We start from the raw sequence: 2,614 nt of genomic DNA, 5'->3' as shown, positions 1-2,614 counted from the left end.
CGAATTCATGTAGGTATTTAACAAGACAAGGCGTGTTTTTCTTGTATTCCTATATTTTGAACTCTTTCGAATCAAAGGGTCCTTGCGTCTTTCACTTCACATCCGATTGATTTTTAAGAAAAATGTCTTAGATCTTAACCGACACATTGAAACCGTTGCATTAAGATCTGGACATCATTCTCATTTTCTCATCTTCCACACACTGCCATTGGATAACGGTCAACACATCAACTTATCTGTAGGTAAAAATCAGTCTTCTATGTAGCAAGACCGTAAAAAGAGTTATCTTTTTCTCGATAGAGAGATTAAGAGATCGAGTCAATCCATTCACTTATACCGGTAAAGTAGTCCTTTTAGTCCTCGAGGACGAACTATCTAGTGATGAAATGCGTTGAAAACAGATTGACAAAGTGAAACTCTACCGACATTATAGGTGTTGTAAATTGTACCATCAACCTACGTGTAACCCCACGATCCAACATACGAAGAATCATTCAACCGTTTGGAACCAAAACTGAAGACGACCGGCCAGCCTTCCGCTTGTAGTTGTACGTAAACAGGACAAGACACGGGCCAACGGCAAAGTATCCGGCGAATACAAACTGCGAAAACTCCATCAAATAGATTTCAAAAAATTCTTAAAAGAATCACATATGTTAGAAAAGTGATGTTTTATATATGTGTAAAATTTCAAGTCCAAATTCAATTTCGTTTGGTAGCAGCAAAAAAAACAAATTCTGACACTATGCATTGTAATTTTCTCATTTTAATTCCTTTCAAATGCTTTTGATTTTGAACTTGAAATTTTGCAGGTTTGTAGAACATCGCACTCCCAACATATGGTATTTTTGTAGAAATTTTTGTAAAATTTTTAAACATGACTTTTATAAAATTTGCATGATTTATACCGAACTAGAGTTTTCACCGGATACTTCGCCCAACAACGACCCTCTGACAGGCAAACAGAGGACACACGCGCCCACACTGGTACCTACGATTACGACGTAACGTATACAGATCAAGTGACGTCACAGCATCTGGGCCCCGCCATGGAACACGCCGCCCACCTGTGGCACCGTCGCGGCGGAAGAGAACTCCGGAGCCGGCGCCCACATGGCAGTGGCAGCCGCCCCACCGCCGGAGACCTTCCACGTCTCCACATTATTACCGCCGTTGTTCTCGAACAGGGAACTCGGCCAGAGCAGCGGCGCCGATAAGGACGACGTCGGCCCAGGCCCAGCGGACTGGCCGCCGCCCCTGAGCCCGAGGGAATGCAGGCCCACTTCACCAGCGCCGCCGCCGCCGCTGCCGGTGAGGCCCCCTAGCTGGCCCGCCAGTCCTGGCAGGCCGAGGCCCAGGTCGAACCCGACGCGGCCCTCGAGCAGCAGCGGCGCTCCCCCGAGCGCGAACAGCGAGCCGAGGAGTCCTTGCTGAGACTGGGCGGACTGCTGCGGGATTGGAGGCGGTGAGGCGAAGTGGACGGGCGGGCGATGGCGGAGCGGCTGCTGCGGCGCCGGGCGGAGGCGCTTGCGTGTGGAGCCGCCGATGGGGACGTTGCGGAGGGATCCCCCGAGCGTCCAGTAGCGGCGGCAGGCGCGGCAGAAGTGCCGAGGCTGCGACGTGTTGTAGTTGTTGTAGTAGCAGAACTTGGTGTCGTGCGACGCGCAACGCGGGCACTGCTCCCGCGCCGTGTTCGCGTTCGGGTTCTGGTTCGTCGGCTGCACGAGCTGCTGCTGCTGCTGGAGGAAGCGCGCCATGTCGGCCATCGTCGACGCGGCCGTGGCGTCCTGCTTGCAGTAATTGGGATGGGCCGTCTGGGTCGTCAGCTGGGGCAGCTGGTGCAGAGGAGCTTCCATGACCTGTCCTGGCATTAATCCCAACGAGCTTGTCCTCTGCGAGTCCAAGTTATTGCAATGGCAAATTGGTAATGGCAATGGAACTAGAGGTAACTAAATCAGTGTGTGCGCTTTGCTGTTTTGGGATTCATCAAGCGCGACCATGTCTATATATATAGACACGCGTGAACGAGAGACGGAGGAGAGTGAGATATGGCATGTGGAACTGTGGAGTGTGTTTGGATAGGCGTTGCATTCTAGGTGACGGTACGATAGGTGACACAAGGCTGAGGACATAGGGACGTAGCTAGGGCGCAGGGCCTGCCTATGTGGAGTTGCTTTCGATCCTTGCAGGGCAAAGGAATCCTGCCGAATTCTGATGTATGTGTCCGTCGCGCCTGACATGTTTCAAACCCCACATTTCTTGCTTGCTTGTGTTTGTCTGCGATTTTCAAAAACTGGCTTTTTATTAATTTTAGTTACACGTCAGGCCTTCTCTAACAAAAAGTTTCCACTTCGGGCCCATCACTCGGTACCAGATTTCTACGGCTAGCCACCAAATACACACGACGGCTGACGGCGCCTGAGCTATGTGTCCTATGTAGACGCCGACTGTGTCGGCACCAAGGTGCTCGGCTGCTAGCGTGTTTGCGCCGGCGATCCCAGCGCCCCAAGTGTATTAATTCAAGGCGATCAATAGCAGTGACAAAAATTGGAAATGTTCAACACAGGAATACCATACGTGTAATTAGGACTAATAAAAGGCTATTTCATATTTT

At 50.7% G+C, this 2,614-nt stretch overlaps 1 protein-coding gene across 1 annotated transcript; it reads right to left on the bottom strand.

The window, feature by feature from the left end:
* Window positions 1-882: 882 nt before the first annotated feature.
* LOC100838639 (dof zinc finger protein DOF1.7) lies at window positions 883-2,086 on the bottom strand. Its single transcript, XM_003559626.4, has one exon. It carries the CDS (start codon window positions 1,869-1,871, stop codon window positions 1,029-1,031), a length of 843 nt encoding a protein of 280 aa, XP_003559674.2. The 5' UTR covers window positions 1,872-2,086; the 3' UTR covers window positions 883-1,028.
* Window positions 2,087-2,614: the final 528 nt, after the last annotated feature.

Source organism: Brachypodium distachyon, chromosome 1 (assembly GCF_000005505.3).
Source record: "Brachypodium distachyon strain Bd21 chromosome 1, Brachypodium_distachyon_v3.0, whole genome shotgun sequence".
NCBI classification, from domain to species: domain Eukaryota; kingdom Viridiplantae; phylum Streptophyta; class Magnoliopsida; order Poales; family Poaceae; genus Brachypodium; species Brachypodium distachyon.
This window is presented reverse-complemented; position numbering and strand designations above follow the sequence as displayed.

What these genes read in the sequence shown, in the direction of transcription:
- LOC100838639 (XM_003559626.4), bottom strand. Translation starts at nt 1,871, where the DNA reads ATGCCAGGACAGGTCATGGAAGCTCCTCTGCACCAGCTGCCCCAGCTG.